The sequence below is a fragment of the Bos grunniens genome, chromosome 19 (genome assembly GCF_055505025.1).
Source record: "Bos grunniens cultivar Pamir isolate PY7600 chromosome 19, Bosgru_T2T1.0, whole genome shotgun sequence".
Classification (NCBI taxonomy): Eukaryota; Metazoa; Chordata; class Mammalia; order Artiodactyla; family Bovidae; genus Bos; species Bos grunniens.
Genome location: NC_141183.1, coordinates 11,693,460 through 11,710,131, shown reverse-complemented (window position 1 = coordinate 11,710,131; position 16,672 = coordinate 11,693,460). Strand labels below are relative to the sequence as shown.

Sequence of the window (16,672 nt, the reverse complement as noted above, 5' to 3'; positions counted from 1 at the left end):
AATTATGAAACAAACAATTGTTCTTTTTAAAAAATTCAAAGAGCTGGAAGTATATAATGTAAAAAGGACAGTCCCTTGCCCTGATTCTAGTCCTACCTTCTAGAAGTAACCACATTAAGAGTCACCTTCCAAGCTTCCTCTGATGCTTACACAAATCTATGGAACCACAACATCTGTGCACATATCTTGGACCATCGTGTTATGTGACCTACTATATCAAGGACATCCCATTAAGGCCTCACACAGAGATGAAGCTTACTGACTAATGTCTATGTCTACTACACAGATGAATCATTTTTAACTGTCTCCTTACTAATATTCTCTTTTTTGTTTTCAAACTTTTTGTTATTACAAATAATCTGTAACAGCATTTCTTGACACAAGTTATTACATATCCATGCACAGTAGTGGGTTTACGATCTGCTCCTCAGAGTGGGATTGCTGGTTTCTGTGCTGTGCTCAGTTGTGTCTGACTCTGCGATGCCATGGACTGTAACCGGGTTCCTGTCCGTGGAATTTTCCAGACAAGAATACTGGAGAGGGTTGCCATTTCTTTCTCCAACTGCTGGTTTCTAGGGCCTACCCATTTATAGCTTGGATAGCTACTACTGAACTGTCCTATACCAAGCTAATATTTCACCAGCCACCCATAGTGTGTGAGACTTTCTATTACCCTATACCCCCCGGTTAATCCATCCTCTTGCTAGAAATCAATCTTTGAAATTTACCAACCTGAGAATGAAAAAAGAATTCATATTATTTTTATAATCAGAACAAATTTCAGTATGCCTCTACTTTTTAAACACAAGACAGACCATTTTTAATATCCTGCCTAAAGTAAGATATGAACTCTGGAAACCAAACCATAGAAGAGAGAGGGGGTACCATCAATCAAAGGAGAACAGTCCAGAATGTAGTTCTTTTTGGTCACACAGACCTGTAAGAAATCTGACTGTGAACTGATAAAAAGTCAGCAAAAACTGTCATTACAGTCATGTTTTGAGTATTCAATCCCACTAACCATTAGTTGCACGTGACTGTAAATATTGGGCATAATTATGTTATCTGGTGAAAATGTAGTTTCCTATGCTTACCTCTGAAGTGATTTAGAGTTTGGGGTTCTTCTGTCCTTTCTGAGGTACAATCCTAGCCTTGAGCTATCTTTAATTTGCATATGAAACAGGGTAATAAAAAAGTTCCTAATGCATTTTATTGCACAAATGTGTCATTCAATGATTAATTAAATTAATAAAAGAAGGCACTTACGAATACCACCTGGAAAAAGTAATAAATTAAAAAAAAAAAGCAATGAGATTAAACATATCCTCTTCTAAAGTTTGGAAAAGGTCTCTAATTAAAGTAAAAGAAATCACTTGAGTCCTAAGCACCCTAAGTTGTCAACAGGGATTACAGACAAAACTCACTGTAACAACTTCATTTTCAACCATAACACCTCGAGCTTGTCATTTCAAGCTACATCCAATGGGAGTTTGTTATCACAAACATGGTGAGTCAGAAAGAACATGCATGCAGCAACTGTTTTTCTGGCTCCTCTCGCGGGCTCCACAGTGAAAGCTGACTTCATCCTGTGGGGACCCTTCTCCCCTCATTGCACCGCAGGGTCCACTATGGGAGCCAGCATGATGCACCGGGACAGACCACTGGGCTCACAGCCTCTGTCTCCTCCAGGCTAGCGACACGCGGGACCCTCCCCAGCGGGAATTCTCAGACACACTTCCAGCTAGAACACACACAGAGGAGCACAAAGGCAGGGGAACTTGCTGAAAAAAAGGGAGGCATGGCTCAGTCCCAGAGCAGATGCTGGCTGTGGGTTTGCACCTGAGTGAAACATGTAAACACATATGTAGGGGTCCCCACAAACGGCAGCCCTCGCCCAAGAAGCCTTCCTCCAAGGTCAGCTGATGTGTGCTCACAGAGGGCACCTGTGTTCTAAGTACCTGATGCCTAGGAAAGGAAAGCAGATCCTTAGGGGAAAAGTCAAGTTTGTGTCTATGTTCAAGAAAAATGTGTTTTGGATTACCTATGCCACTTCTTCCCACAGGAAGAACTGAGAATAGGCATGCCCAGAGACTTCGAGAACAGCAGCTCAGTGTCCTACCAAGCAGCTTCTGTGACTTACAGTCACTGCAGTTTCAGTGAGATGGTGGACCAGCCACCCAGAGTCTGTGTCGCTTGACCACACTTGCCTGAAGCAGAAGACTGTATCATGGATTCTGAACGTCTGTTACTACTAGACTAGACTCACTCACTCAGACAGTATGCACCACAGATCGAAAGGATGACTTGCTACCCATAGCACCAGCAACGATCCCTCTCCTGAGACAAATTCGTGTTTTCCCACTTTCTCCATCCTTAGCCAGAGAAGCCTGAGAGATCAGGGGGAGCAGGTCAACCCAGGTGTGGACAACACACTTGGTTGACTGTAACAGGCCTCAGTGATCTCTTGGGATCATTTCTTTAATGTATTTTCCCCCTGATATAAAGGTGCATGCTCAGTCACTCAGTCATGTCCAACTCTTTGTGACCCCATGGACTGTAGCCTGTCAGGCTCTTCTGTCCAAGCAATTTTCCAGGCAAGAATACTGGAGTGGGTTGCCGTTTCCAGCTCCAGACTATAAAGGTACTGTGTGCTAAGTGTGGAAACTCTGTCCATCTCGTGGCCAGTTTATATCTTGTTTTTTTTTCCCTTTTAAGGAAATTTTGTTATGAGCATTTTCTTAAGTTACTAATTTAAAAGTTTTATTTTTCAGTAGCTCCAGTAGTATTATATCAAGTACTTCAACCTTCTTTAACCATTCTCCTCCTGCTGGACATTTACATGGATTCTAGTTTTTGCTACTGAGAGACTGCTTTTCCTTTATCACCTGCCTTAGGCACTGACAACCATTATTCTGTCTTGTAATTGGCAAAAGCCAGTATCACTACAGAGAAACAGGAAAGTAAGAGAAAAGCTCTAATACAGTCCAAACACTCTTCCTGGAAATTTCTTGGATATATAGCTCGATACACAAGTAAGAATAAGCTGCAGTTTTCAATTTTCCATTATCTATGAGGGGAAAAGAAGGTAAGGCAATGGCACCCTACTCCAGTACTCTTGCCTGGAAAATCCCATGGACGGAGGAGCCTGGTAGGCTGCAGTCCATGGGGTTGCTAAGAGCCGGACACGACTGAGCGACTTCACTTTCACTTTCTACTTTCATGCACTGGAGAAGGAAATGGCAACCCACTCCAGTGTTCTTGCCTGGAGAATCCCAGGGACGGGGGAGCCTGGTGGGCTGCCGTCTATGGGGTCACACAGAGTCAGACACGACTGAAGCGACTTAGCAGCAGTAGCAGCAGCATGAGGGGAAAGGAAGGTAAGAACGTGCTTTAGACCATCAAAGTCTAAAATGAGCCCCTGCAGTGCTCCCTGCAAAAAGATGGGCACCAAGATTCTGTTTTGATAGCACTGCCCTGTCTCACCCTGGCACCCTGAATGTGTGGCCCAAGTCTGTAGTGAAAGGACATGTCACATCATCAAACCTGGAAGGCAGTGTCCCAGAATAAGTCAGATTAGCCCTAGCTAGCTAGCTCAGTCTGACAGTCCCTGAAGCCGGGAGCACCGTAAGCCTGGGGAACTCCTGGGTGACCTTGCCAATCAAGACAAAATGACACATTTTATACTGGCAAGCTCAGAAAGGCAGGTAAGTGAAGTCAGTTTCTTTTGCTGTTTTTTTGACCGTTAATTCCAGCTTCCATGACAGCAATCTGGTGTCCCCTTAACAGCCACGCTCGGTGGAATAGGAGGCCAGTGGGCACAATAGGGCCCTGTGCAGCCCTGTGCCTGCCCCACTCCATGACTCAGGGCCAGGCCTGCGCAATGGCATGTGGGCTGGTGGGAGTCACGGCCCCTGAGGGTCACAGTGAGCAAGCCAGTGGGGATCAGACCTTGAGCTCAGAGCAGAAGGGTTCAGACACCCAGGCCTGAGGCTGGGGCTCCGGAGGCCTGTGCTCGCTTGCTGAGGAGACGAGGGCAGTGCCGGCTGGGGAATTTTGGCTTTAAACCCTGAGAGCTGCTGATGCATGGCTACCTTCATGACAGGCTGGGCAAAGTACCGCGCGCTCCAGTCGCAGAACCCCGTCTGCATCGTGGCCGAGATGAAACTTTTGTGTCCGGCAGTATCATCTGGGTCGTCGGTGGTCTTTGGGGCGTTTGGAAAAGAGAGGAGAAGACAGAAACAGAGTTAGTCATGTCAACCCCAACCCTCTCTGTGAGCTTGAGACAGTCCCTTTCTGGAGACCAAGGCATAGGTGTCAGTGGTCAGGTTTCTGAGGACAGTATCTCTATGGTCCCCTTACTTCTCTGTCCTGGTGACCAAGGAACCCTGACTGTCAAAACAGGGCTCTGAGTTTGTGCAAGAGACGGAGTGTCCCCCGGAAATGGCCAGGGTAGGCTAGGCTGCAGAGCCTGACACTGGTCCTCAGCACTGGGTCTAGGAGCCCCACACGGGGCCTCTGCCGCCTGGTCCCTGGGCTGTCGCTCCCACTGGGCCAGTCATACATGTAAGGCCTTGGCCTGCCCTGTGGCTCCTGGACAAGGGCGCAGCAGAGCTCGGGCCATCTGGGACTTCTAAACATTAAAACTTAAAACACTTGGTGCTGCGGTGGGGTGGTGGGTCAGTTTGTTCCCTGTTGTAGTACCAATGTGGGCTGGGCTGGCAGGGCAGGGGTTGGCCTCACTGCACACGACAGGGCGGGAGAAGTGCCTCAGAGAGGAGTCTCTGCTACCCAGAGAGATGGGGTCAGCAATAAGGTCTTACCTCCCGCCTGCCAGGGGGAATTGCAGCGCTGCTGGGCCAGGACTCCCGGATTGTGGGTCAGCCACTCCTGCCTGGCTGACTCAGGCAGAGTCCAGCTGGGAGGCTAAACCTGACAAAAGTGCCTGTGGCCATTTTTGTCCCTCGGCCATTGAGGCAAGCGGCTCCGAAGCCAGGTGGGCGGGGCTAGCAGCCGGTGTGGACACCTGTCTACCCTCAACACCTGCTCCAGCTCCAAAATCAGCCTGCAGGCTGCTGTGACCTTCCTATCAAAATCGCTGGTCACTGGTGAGCTGAGACGCGTCCTTGGTGTATCCAGAATGCCCTCTCTATATTGTGTCCACTTGGCCGGGACAGCAGCAAGCAGTATCGACAAGACCCAAGGCCCTAGCTTCCGAGTCCACCCTCGTATGTTTTCTTGCAAACAAAGGCGCCAATTCCTCCCTCCCCTGAATAGCCTTGTTTAACTTAGCTGCAGAGACTACACCCGCCTATGGGGTGTAACTGAATGCTGAAGGAAGTTAGTGTTGAGAGCGACATCTGTACCTGGTCTGGGCCCTTATCGAACATCTTCCGCGTCCGGGGGAACTGGTGGGAGTGGGGTGTGTACTGTACCCCCACGGGGCCTGTGGCGCCCGGCCGGCCTGGAGGCAGGTCTCGGCTGACCGGCTGCTTGGCCACGTCGTTGGTCAGGCTGGAGCTGCTTGCGCTGGATGTTGGAGGGGAGCCTCTGCCGTTGGGGAAGAAGAAACTGCATTTTACCCAGAGCCCATTCCTTTGACACCAAACCCCAAGCAACCTCCACTGATCCTGGGAATGGGCTGAGGGTCACCAGCTTGGAACAGCCTCATCACCTGACTTGCTGATGTGACTTCCAAACCTGAACTGCTGCTGCTGAATTAATGACCCCTTCCAGTTTCTAAGAACCATTCTAAGAACCATCCTCCCCTGAAAACCAGTGCAGCCAGAGGCAAGCTTGGTCTGGGCTGTGAGTCAGCCCTAGGAGGGTGCAGGGCACATGTGCCCCGCTAGGATCCAGTGCACAGCCCTGTGAACACTGATTTCGAGGAGGGTTCCAACCTGCTGGTCACTCGCTGGAAGACATGACCCTCTGATAAAATCCTGAATGGAGTCAGGTTCAGTTCAGCTTTGCTGAACAGTTGTGCAGATGAAGGCAGGAAAGGATTCTAGGAGGGGCTCAGATAAGTGAGAGAGAACCTGCAGACTTGGCAGGGCCGGGGAGGCTGTGTCGGGAACCTCCCCAGACCCTGGGGGGCGGGCTGCCTACCACTCACCCCGCCTGGTGGATGTGGATGCCTTTGTTGGTGGGGCTGGCAGGCGCCGACTGCGTGAGGGAGGAGGTGGTGAGAATGCGCTGAGGCCGGGCGTTCACTGTGGCCTGAAGGAGCAAAGGGACAAGTGAGGGGGTGGTCACTGTGACGACCTGAGGCTACAAGACAAGCAGAGGTTGGTGGCTGCTTTTGAGTGGCTTCAAAGTCACAGAAAAGGGCTTTTGGCTGAGGAAATCTCCCAGGAATGGAAGGTCCTGCTTGAAAATTTCCCCCGAAATGTCACCCTGTAGATAAAGTGATATTCTGTAGCTCCTCTGGAAGGTATTCACCTGCTCCAGTGAGGCTCCAGGGATGCACCCCCGCGCCCATGTGACACACACGGTGACTAGACTGCACCATGACTGATGAGGACTGGGCGCGCTCAGGCTCCCTCTGGGGCAGGGACTCCCCTGCGAGGGACAGCTTCCTGGGCAGAGCTGGCACTCCGGAAGGAGCCCGCCCAGGCTTGGCTTCACTGTTCTTTTGTATTTCAGGGCAGGCTCAAAACAACCCCCTGGGGGCAGCACTTTTTGAATAGAGACGAGACCCAGATCTGTGCCCTGTCTCCCATGAGCACGTGTTCCAGGAGAACCCTGGACTGGCCACTCACGGAGGACCCTCCCATTCTGGATTATCCTCTTGGCAGTTATGAAGGCCATACCTTTGTTCAGCCCACAGGCAGAAAGTTATAGAAAACAAAACCACCAACATAAATCAATGTTTTCCAGATAAGCCTTCACTTTGAAATGAAAACAGTTAGAACTGGATCATAACCAGCCTATTAAAAGGCTGTTTTTTTGTTTTCTGAATTATAAAAGTTGTATTGTTCATGTTTGTTTTGCTCTGTTATTTACATTATTTGACCTACACACACATACACACACAACCCCAACAAAGCCTGAGAGCCAAACGATCCCTTAAGAAGTTTAAAAGAAGAAAAGAAATTTAAGCTAAGAAACTAGGTGCCTCCTCACAATTTCCAGGAAATCAGTGGGAGGTGATGGAGAAAGCCTCTGGATTGAAATGCAGACTTTAGCAGAATCCACGACCTTTCAAAGGCTCCCCAAGCCCAGAGGATCTGCTGTTGCCTGAGCTGCAGCCCGCAGAGCTATCTCCCCAGGGACCCCCATCCTGAAGGCCCCCATCCAAGGAGGCTCCAAAGGAAAGAAGGTGTGGGCTGGGAGTGACTGACTCAGCCTCCCTGCTCTTTCCGGGGGCGGAGGCGCACAACCCTGGCTTGTTCTCTCTCGGCCTTGAGGGCAAAGTAGACAGCCGAGCTTCTTCAGTGCACTTCACACTGAAGGCTGCCACACACAGCTCTAGTTTTGCATCTGTTCTAGAAATCCTGAGAGGTGGGCGTGCCACTGGCTGGGGAAGCCCTGTGACTGGTGATCGACTGTAGGGTTTCAGGCTTAGATGATGCTTCTTCGCCTAACGTTTCTTATTTGTGCAACAAACATTCATTGCTGCAGAGCTGCAGCGATGAGCCTGAGTGGGCAGTGGTCACGCAGACCCACTTGTCTGTGGGCCTGGTGTGGACAGAGGCTGCTAAGGGAGCAGGTGTGGGAGATACCCTCCAGAGAGGCCCCTTTCTGGGCTGGTCGCAGCTGCCGTTTCACAGAGAGCATACAGTCAGGAAAGGGTAACACAGAAACACCGGTGTGCCTGCTGGGTATCAGGTTTGGGCTGTTATGAAGGAGGATGGAGCGTGGGTCTTCAAGACCCCAGGACCCTGCTGGGAGCATCACTGACTGTGGGCACACTTGCCCATGGCTCTCAGGGTGTTGAGATGCCCTGTCATTTTCCCCTCCATGATGCTGGACTGGAGTCACTGGACCAGCAGATGGGCTTGATGAAGGCCCAAGTCAAGTGCTGAGTCCAGAAGAGGAAGGGCAATGGCAGGAGGTCATGGTCACAGCTACAGGCCAACTCTTCAGAGGGCAGCAAACATCCTGTTAACAGTCAGATTCTAGCTCAGATGTATCCTCTTAGCCCAATGCAAACAGAAATGATTTGCAGGGACACACACACGTGTGCACACACAAGCTCCACCTGTGCTCCCTGCCCCCCTGCAGTTAACGGGGGCAGTCTCTGTCATGGGAGCCTGGGCCCGCAGTAAGACGCCTGCTTTGTCTCCAGCTCTGAGCACTTTCTTACTCTGCAGATCTTCTCCCAGAAACATGTTGCCTCACAAGAACTTGGGAAAGTCTAATTCAGGGCAAACACCCTACAGAGATGAGGGTGACGAGGACAGGATTTCCTAACTGGATCCTGACATAGGCTTCAGGACACCAACGGAGGCTTTTGGCTGCTCTCTCTTGGGGGAGGGAGTGTTTCACAGGAGTCCCTGTTAACTGCACACCAAGGATCTGGATTCGTGTGTGAGGAAGTGACTTCCCAAAGGATGGTTCACAGTTAATTCTGGGCTAACTCGAGGCAGAGGACCTGGAAGCCAGAGCACTGAGAATGGACATCTGTGAAACACACGACTCTATCTAGAAAGGAATTTTTCTGTAAACCAAACTTCCTAGATAAATAACGTAAACTTTCTTTTTGGACTCTAAGTCCCAGGTAGAATTCACTTCAAGCAACGGTGGTGACTGTGATGAACTGGCCGGTAGTTGGCAGAGCCCCCACTCCTGGGGGCCTGGGCTCCCTCAATCCTCAGCATCGCAGGAGAATCAGCATCAGTGAGGTCAGGACTGGGCATGGCGGGGAGGCTTCATTTTCACAGAGGCCCACTTGAGTCCCACTATGCCTTCTGCCGGGACTGCCTTCCTTTCCTCTATTTCCTTCCTCATGACTGTACTTCCTCCCTCTCTCGGGCACGGACCCTAATATGCTGTAAGAAACATGTATTTTAGAAAAGTTTAATTTTGAATCAATCCTATTCTTAGTTGAAAAAGGAGATGATTGGACTATTTCTCAGTTTTGTATTACAGAATGAAAAAACTTAATTCACTGGCCTCTTTTCTATAGACACGGAGAAGACTCCCCACTCCCAGGATGGAACAGCATTCACGTGCCTCTGTGGCTAGTCATGCAGTAGGATGATGAAGAAAGTGGGCGAGGGGCTCACTGGGGTCAAGGGGAGGTCCGTGTGAAATAAACCACCCAGTGATCCCGAGAGGACCAACAGTAATGCCCAGAACTTTTGCATGAGGCTGGCAGTGCCCACAGGCAGGAAGTGCAGTGAACACTTGGACCTGGGAGTCTCTGCTTCCAGAGACTTCGTGTGACCACAGGCCCAGGATAAACCTAGGATGTGCTCCTGCCATATCCTCACTGTTCCTTCAAGGAAGAAGATGAGCTTGGCTGCTACAGCAGTTTAAAACTGGGTACATGACAAGGCTGTGTTATTACTACTTGTGATGCTACCAGGAGCTGAAATAGCAACCACAGACAAAAAAGGAAAAGACAGAACTTCACCAGTGAAGAAAAATGTTGGTGAAGGAATCGAACACCAAACAAATATGGTGTCGGCAGGAGGCCAGGTGCTGCAGGAGGTTGGGCTAACGCCAGTGAGGTGGCAGCAAATGGGACGGCTTGATAACCAGTTTAGAAAGAAAAACAGACCAGGAGTGAAGCTGCGAGTAACATTGTGAGCCACTTGTGTTCAGGTAGCTGGCAGCCTGTGGATGACCCCTGGATGGTGATTAGGGTCGGATAAGGATGGAGACACAGCAAGTAAACTGTGACAAGGGACGATAGTTCCCTGTACTCTTCTTGCAACTTGTCTGTAAGCCTAAAATTTAATCAAAAAGTTATAAAAATCTTCAGAAATGCTATAATGAGTGACTTCTTGATGGCATTCATTATTGCTGCGTCCTATCATTCTATTCACGAAAAGACTGTGCTGTGCGTTGTGCTAAGTCGCTTCAGTCGTGTCTGACCCTTTGCGACCGTATGGACTGTAGCCTGCCAGGCTCCTCTTTCCCTGGGATTCTCCAGGCAAGAATACTGGAGCAGGTTGCCATACCCAGCTGGGAAGAAAGAAACAGCTGTTTTCGGACACTGGGTACTGCAGGCTTGTGGTTTCTGAGAGAAGGGAACTCATTGCCCAGCTCCTGGCCTGCAGGCAGTTCCCGCAGACCTGGCTGTGGTAGGGGAGGGCACGCAGATAGCCTCGCAGTGCGGCAAGCAGAGGGGACAGACAGGAGCAGCATGGGAACTGGGGTGGATGGAATCTGCAGGGCAGAGAGGAGAGGGCTTCCAGGGTCTATAGGGTAGGCTCTTTGAATCTGTGATTACTTTTGCTTGAGGGCGGGGTGAAAATCCATAAGGGTGGGGAAAGAACCACTGAAAAGTCAAATAATTCCCAGAGCTCACAAGAAGAACTGGGAGAGTTTACAGTCCCTAAAGAAGAAAGGACTAAAATCAATGACCTAAGCTTCCATTGTGAGAAACTAGAATCAGAGAAAATTGAACAGGGTAAGCAGAAGAAATGAAGCAATAAAGCTAAAAGCTGGTATCAATACAATGGAGAATGAAAAACAACAGAGAAACACAGCTGACCCTCAGACAGCATGGATTTGAACTGCACGGGTCCACTTAAACACATGTTTTCCAATAAACACCCACTGTGGTAGTATACAATCCAGGGATGCAGAGATGTGGATGAGACAGGCTGCAGGGGGTCAGGGCTGGTGCCCTTAACCCCTGTGTTTGTGCAGGAGTCAACTGTACTAATGAAACCAAAAGCTGGTTCTCGGAAGAGTTTCCTTTCGTCAGAACGGTCATGAATAAGGGAAGTCGTACGATACCGGTGCTGGGAATGGAAGAGAGGGCGTTGCTACAGGGCACACACACGTCCCCACCTGATGTGGGCAAGCAGAAGCACGGACACATGCCCCAACACAAGCTACGTGCGCATGGAGTTCGTGAACCTCTGGATTCAAAACGCTTGTTCGAAGTTCCTAAACCATGGTGAAGACCTGAACGTGCCTGAAGTTCTCTGCATGAATATTCATAACTGAAAACCAGGGTCTGGAGAGCTTCGTGAAGAGCGTCTTCACACCTACCTTGTAGGCAATGCTGTTGAGCACTTTCATAGCCAAGTCAGAAACATCTGGATAGGGGTCCGCAGCCAGATGCAGCAAGACTCTCCAAATTTGAGTGTAAACACTATTGAATGAAACTCCTGGGAAAGAGAAACAGGAGCTGTTTTAATAACAAGGAGCTGCCACTGTGTGCTTGGGAGGGTGGGCGGAGGCGGGGAGGTGCTTCTGGGATAGCTCCCTCTTCTGATGACCTAAGCATGTGCTGGGGGTGGACACTTAAAAGAGCTGGGAGTATGGCAAGTTCTGATTTTGTTATCTGCTAGGGAGCCTGAGATTCAGAAATTCCAGGTGCTGAGCAGGATTGATCACACAGTTTCACCTCTGGCGGCTAGATCTTTCTGAAAGGAAAAGTTAGAAAGGGGCAGGACTTCCTTGCAGGCCTGGATGAGGAAGACAGCCACATACCACTGCATCCTTTTTACTTGGAGGAAGCTGGACAATTGGTTTGTTGAAAAGAAAGTGCTTGTTCTTTAAAAGAGTAAAAGAGGATTTCAAACAAGCTGTGATCACATGTCATCCGACCGGCCAGCCCCTAGTTAGGAAGTCCCTCTAGTTATGAAGAATTTAAATACAAGAAGGGCCACTGGAGGACAGTGTTTCTTGATGGGCACCATTGTTCAAAGGGAATGAGTTTTATACGACATTCAAATCACAGAAGAGAGACTGGAAACAAAGGTTCAGAGTAAAGGTCAGTTTCTCTGTGTGCCCACGTCCATGCTTATGAACAAGTCCTGGCTTGCTGTGCCCGACACCTCGTTTGTAACGGGAGGCGGCATGGCCCCGGCCGCCTTTCCACAGGGACTGTGGTTCCTGTTTGCAGTGTGATGGAGCTGGAGGAGGCTGACCTCTCACTCGTGTGTGCAAGTGGCTTTGCTCTTCAGGTGACTACTACAGACAAACTACCTTCCAGGGAGCATTTACAAAAACTCTCAACACCTTATCCTTCCACCCTCGTGGGAAAAGGTGCCAACAGCTGCCATGGCCTCTGAATGATTCTGTAGGAGCACAGCTGCCTGCACAGGCTGACCTCTGACAGGCTGGGCTTGGGAGGCCTCTCCCACCACTCTGGCCATAGGACTTCACACTCGCTCTGCGCACGGACCCGATTCACAACGCCAGGGGGAACGAGGTGGAGCTCGTTCATGGACTGGCTCACTCAGTCAGGAGAAGTGGTCCACGGATGGGACGTTCCTACAAAGACCCCTCACGCTCAGCACAGCCACTGGGCAAACCTCTCTCCTGTTGTTTCTGAGCTCAGACTGACCAGGGCAGTAGCTTCCCTGTGTGACAGAGGCTGTGATGGGCACAGTAAATGTCCGCTTGACTACAGATGACAGACATGTGGTAACAGGGAGACCAGGAAAGGAAGGGAACAGTGGGGGCCAAGGGGCCCATGAGAACCTTAATCAAGGGGCCCCTGGCATGAACATGCAGAAGGAGTACAGGGTGGCACTGTGCACTGAGAAGGGGGTACCATTCACTTTATAAAATCTGTTTTTATTACTATCGTTAACTCTCTTGCAGAAGATTTTGACTTTGACAGCTCTCTGTTTTTGATTCAATTTGTTGTTGTTCAGTCGCTAAGTCATGTCTGACTCTTTGCGACCCCATGGACTGCAGCATTCCAGGCTGCCCGGGCTTCACTGTCTCCCAGAGTTTGTTCAGATTCATGTCCAATAGTGAATAACAAAAAATCTAATTTTTGTCACTGTCCTTGACCACAGTAAATAGTATATGATTTACTAGTAAAAACAGAACAGGAGCCTGGAATTGCCACCCCCTCGTCACTGCTCCCCTGGCGCTGACCACCCCATCTCAGCCTGTTTTGTGAACTGTCCTGGTTTTACACCTGCTGTCCCTAATGGGAAAATTCTGAGTTTGTGTGGCACAGAGCTCAGACCCCTCGAGTGCAGCCCCTGGGGGGATGGGAGAGTGGGGTGGGTGCTGCTGGGCTGAGTGAGCTCAGACAGGGGGCCGTGTCTGGTGCTCACCAAACTCCCCATGAGTGCTGAGAGCCTATTTTCAAGTCTAGACTAAAAGTAATAAAAGATCATAACTAATGGCTTTAGGATTTATTTTTCAGGGCAATGGCCACAACTTTCTAAATGGAACTGGTGTAGGAAAATGTGCTCACAGCTTTGTGGCCAACTCTGGGTCCCAGAATCCCTGGGGGTGGGCAGGGCAGCTTGGAGAAGGAAGGTGGAGCCTCTTAGAGGCAGGAGCTGTCACTTGTGACCTGTTGCCTGGGTCTTAGGGGTCACTGACCCTGACTTTGTATCGTAGGACTGGGCCGGGTACCTCCCTGGGAATCAGCCCCCGGATCTGGAGCTTCTGCGTTTCCCCTCTTCATAACCCTGACTGAGCCCCTCTGGGAGGATCCTGCCCACTTTGCTTACTTTTGCTTACTGGACGGAGCCCTGGGTAGATTGGGCAATGCATCTATACAACCCTTTCAGAAGGCTTCCCCAACCCCGTCTCACCTGGAGGACAAGGTGAGACACAAGCATGAGGCCTTCCCTCCCCGACTCTGGACATCAGAATGGGGTGAGGCTCAGAGAGGGAGAGACGGAGGGAGGGAGAGAGGGACAGAAGGGCGACGGGTGGACAGGTGAGGGAGAGCAGGGCAGGTGATGAAGGGAGGAGAGGCTGCCCACCACAAAGGAGAGCAAGAAACAGCAGCTTTACCAAACCTGTTGATTAAGACAGCAATGTCATGGCCTGATGTGATGCTGCGGGTTAAGTGTGTAACATGAAGGCACTTGTTGGGTCAGGGACCTCCTGAGACGCCACAGAAAGTCAGGGCGGAGAGGAATGGGCGACACTGCTGTATGGAGAGGCGGGTGCGGGAGGGGAGTAAATGCAGAGGTGCCCAGGCCCCACTCAGGGGCCAGCGGCTGGTCTGGGTGGTGCGTGCAGTGGGCGGGGCTATGGTGAAGGCCAGGCAGCTCTCAGTAGGAAGGCCTTGAGTGCTGGCCACAGCTTGGACTTTATAGGAAATGAGTTTCTGTGATGGTGTCAGCTGGATGATGGTCTGTGCAGAGCTGATGTTGGTGAGGGGGGGCCTGCTCTGCAGGGGTGGTGGGGAGCAAAAAGCCAATGCCTAGTCCTGGGGTGGGGGGCCCAGAAATGGAAAGAACTGACTGGGGACACACGTGGAGGTCGGGCTAAATGGCTGAGTGGGTGAGAAACACACAGAGGCAGACATCAAAGAAGATTTCAGAAGGTGGTGACACAGAGCCAGGTCCCAGTGCAGATTCACAGACGTCGGGCAGACATGCTCAGGCGTGTAGAGACACGTGCGATCAGCCTTTGCTGCAGTGGGGGGACAGCACTTCCCTCGGCAGGTGAGACCTCCAGCGCTCTGGAGACAGTGGGGGGAAGGGGAGCCTGGGAGGGGCTAGTTTTCTGGGAGAAGATGGGAATAAATGGATGTCCTAGGTTGCCATGGTTTTGAAAACCTCTTTTCCAATATTCAGTCAAAGAGGCTAAAGAGATTGCTAAAGAGATTGTTCTTTGGTTGAAAGAAAAAAATTGGCTTTAAACAGGCGAATGCTACCAGTAATGGGATTCTGTGTAGGTTATGAATTTTAAACACTTATGTAAGCACCGCGTTATCAGGTGGACGCCCGCTCTGGCCCCCCATTACTTTGTCTCCTTAGCACTCCTTCCAGCTCCAGCTCATTGCGAAACTTGCCCACTGAAGTTTTCAAAGATCTGAACCATATACAGATAAAATTCAGTTTTCTCCAGTAAAAAATGTTCAGGAACCAGGTTTTGTATGGAGAAAGGAATCAGTGACAAGGCTCTCAAGTCCCTGGAGGACACGGAATGTGGCTGGGGTGGGAGGGGTGGGCTGTGCCCTCCGACCTTTTGTGGCCTCAAATGAAACACCAACGCTTCACCCCCAAGCTAGCACTAAGGACAAAAGGATCCCCCTTTCCGGGCTGTACTGTAGTGGGCGGGGTGGTGGTAGCAACTAGCTCTGGACCCTACAGTCATCTAGACCCTTATGGGCCCCAGAGAGAGGCGTCTTGTGGAATTAGTCCTGAGGGCTTTCTAGGGACAGCAGAGGACTGATCTCCTGGCTTCTGATGGCAAGCATATTTGGACTGCCCTGCCCCTTCACATCACGACACTGGTGAGTCAGAAACATCGAACACTGTCACGTGATGCCAAGAGGCAGAGGGGGTATCGGGGTGTCTGCTGCAGCCCACGCCTGTGCACATTATGGGTACTTACTGTATACCTGGCATGGGATGTGGGGGGTTGGGGCTATGGCAGGTGACAAACTTCCTTCACTTGTGGCTCTGACATCCCTGGTCAGAGACAGAACCAGGCAGAATAAACGGGAACATACATCATAAGTCTGCTGGGGAAAAGTTCTCAGGAGGAAAGCAGAGAGATGGAGAGAGATGCTGAGCGACCGCAGAAGGCGATTCTGGGTTGGGGTCGGGGGAGCCTGGAAGGCTTCTTTTAAGGTGACACTGGAGCAGGACTGTGACTAGACTGAGGAGCAGCCCGTGGGTAGCAGAGGGAAAGCTCGCCAGCCAAGGGGAGGAGCCCAGGGGCCAAGGAGCTCAGCATTGCTGAGTGCAGCGGGGAGGGCAGGAGGCGGAGCTGGGGCCAAATCCTGAGTCTGCTTTTTAAAAAAGGAGGAAAGAAGGAAAAGTCAGAGCAAGGTCACTGTCCACCAACAGGAGAATGGACAAGCAAATCGCAGCAGATCATGAAAGGGAGCAAACGAGACTTAGGTGAGCAGCATGGACACATAGCCGCCAGCAGAGTAAGGACAGGGGATGTGCAGCGCCAGACACGATGTGTAAACCTGGGAAAGGGCGAGAGTTCGAGGGAACCTTGCATGGGGAATGGGGAGGGGCTCTGGGCTCTTTAACTTCGTCTATAACTCAAGTTGGGAACAAAACACACACGCGGGAGTGTGACACATTGGTCCAAGTCTTTATGGTTGGTTATGCAGTGAGGATACGTGGTAACTTCCCATTGCTCAGTGAGAGTAGCAGCAGAACCAGGGGGTCCCCACTCAAAGCAGAACACAAGACCACTCTGAGCCTTCTCTCAAATGTCAATGTCCAGGCAGTCAAGTAGGAAACTGATGGGCTGACTGAAGGTGAAAGCACAGAGTGGGGTCCTTGGTTGGTGGGGGAGAGGGTCTGGCTAGGGAACTTGAGTAGGGAAGGGCCGTCTGCACCCTTGGAGCAGGGCTCTGACGTTGGACCTCACACATGCCTCCTCTGGGGGGCCCTGGGTGCCATCAGAGGCCACACCACGTATCAGATGCTGGGAGCCTCCCTGCCCTGGCCATGACACCCCAAACGTCTCCTGAGGGCAGAACCATCCTGCTCTGCAGCTCCGGGAATCCTGTGGCCTGCCCAAAGACAAGGCTGGCTCCCCGGACGGCCTGGGTCAGACCAGTATCCAAGGGTGAGGTTCCTGCTGCCACAGCAAG

General features: G+C 50.9%; 1 protein-coding gene across 2 annotated transcripts in view; it reads right to left on the bottom strand.

The window, feature by feature from the left end:
• The window catches only part of RPTOR (regulatory associated protein of MTOR complex 1), a 324,607-nt gene that overhangs the window by 28,356 nt on the left and 279,579 nt on the right, over positions 1-16,672 (bottom strand). For both annotated transcript variants that reach the window (XM_086356543.1, XM_086356544.1), the window contains exons 21-24: positions 11,170-11,288; positions 6,113-6,216; positions 5,364-5,547; positions 4,092-4,202 (exon numbers count right to left, since the gene is read on the bottom strand). In XM_086356543.1, the coding sequence (XP_086212669.1) occupies positions 4,092-4,202; positions 5,364-5,547; positions 6,113-6,216; positions 11,170-11,288 (518 nt within the window). The remainder of the gene's footprint in view (positions 1-4,091; positions 4,203-5,363; positions 5,548-6,112; positions 6,217-11,169; positions 11,289-16,672) is intronic.